This window comes from Aplysia californica, unplaced genomic scaffold (assembly GCF_000002075.1).
Source record: "Aplysia californica isolate F4 #8 unplaced genomic scaffold, AplCal3.0 scaffold00399, whole genome shotgun sequence".
Classification (NCBI taxonomy): Eukaryota; Metazoa; Mollusca; class Gastropoda; order Aplysiida; family Aplysiidae; genus Aplysia; species Aplysia californica.
In genome coordinates this window covers 279,480-280,532 of record NW_004797669.1, presented here as the reverse complement: position 1 = coordinate 280,532, position 1,053 = coordinate 279,480, and the positions used below count along the sequence as shown (strand labels likewise).

Below are 1,053 nucleotides of genomic sequence, written 5' to 3'. Positions count from 1 at the left end.
TCTCTCTTCCTCACTTTCTCTTTCTCTTTTTCTTTCTTTCTCTCTCTCCTTCTTGTGATGCATTGCAACTGTGTTGTTTGTGATTAGTAATTCTTCAGCCAGCTGTTCAGATATACCGAAGCCAAAATGTTTGAAACAATTTTTTTTTTTTCAATTTCTTAATCAAAAGTATCAGTTGCGAGTTTGGTGAACATTTTGTTGAAATTCAAGTTCTAAATGCTGAACAAATCAGGAAGAGATACATAATATAAATACACCTTTACTTTTATAAGAATGAAACAGTTTATTTCTCTCTCCTGAAAAATTCTACCTACTTGGAACAGTTCAACAACATGCCGACGAATTGTTTCAACTGTTCTGGCAAAGTTGATTTCTGGAGTGGGTGGTTGGCGGGTGCTCTTGTGTGTTTTGCCCCTTGTTTCCTATCTAACATCAATCATCCTTATCTCCCCTCCATCTTTTTTGTGTTCGTTACTCTCTTGTAACACCTCAAATCTTCGGCACTTATATGACCTATTGTGTTGCAAGTGCTGTAAAACATTTAACTAAAACTAAAACGAGTACCACTTTATAATACTTAATCGATTGTACTATATTTGTAGGAAGAGAAAGAAAAATCGGAGAGATCCAAGAGCCCCAAAGGTAGTGCAAGATCCCGCCAGTCAAAGGCGGGACTAGAACAAGAAGCCCAGCCCCCAAGCACTCAAGAAGGCGGAGCTTCCAATCAAGAGCCACAGGAGGATGAGAAATTTTGGCCTGTAAGTTTGTTTGTGTTATGACTCTTGTGCATTCATGAAAATGTGAATGTTTGTGCGTATGTTTGTGTGTATGTGTTTGTATGTATTTGTGTACGTGATGTGTGTTTTAATGGGATAGATTGTGTGTATGTGTTTGTGTGTGTGTGTGTGTATGTATGTTTGTGTGTGTGCTCGCTCTTGTGCGTGTGTATTTTTATGTATGTCTGTGTGTGTATACATGTATTTGTGCTTGTTTATTTGTGTTTGCAAGTGTGTGTGTGTGTGTGTATGTGTATGTGTGTGTGTGTGTGTGTGT

General features: G+C 38.0%; 1 protein-coding gene across 1 annotated transcript in view; it reads left to right on the top strand.

Annotated features, from left to right (window-relative positions):
* LOC101860269 (sperm-associated antigen 17) overlaps positions 1 to 1,053 on the top strand; it is a gene marked incomplete in the record, with an annotated part of 61,954 nt that overhangs the window by 27,433 nt on the left and 33,468 nt on the right. The window contains 1 exon segment of the mRNA XM_035971223.1: positions 603 to 758. Coding sequence (XP_035827116.1) covers positions 603 to 758 — 156 coding nt within the window.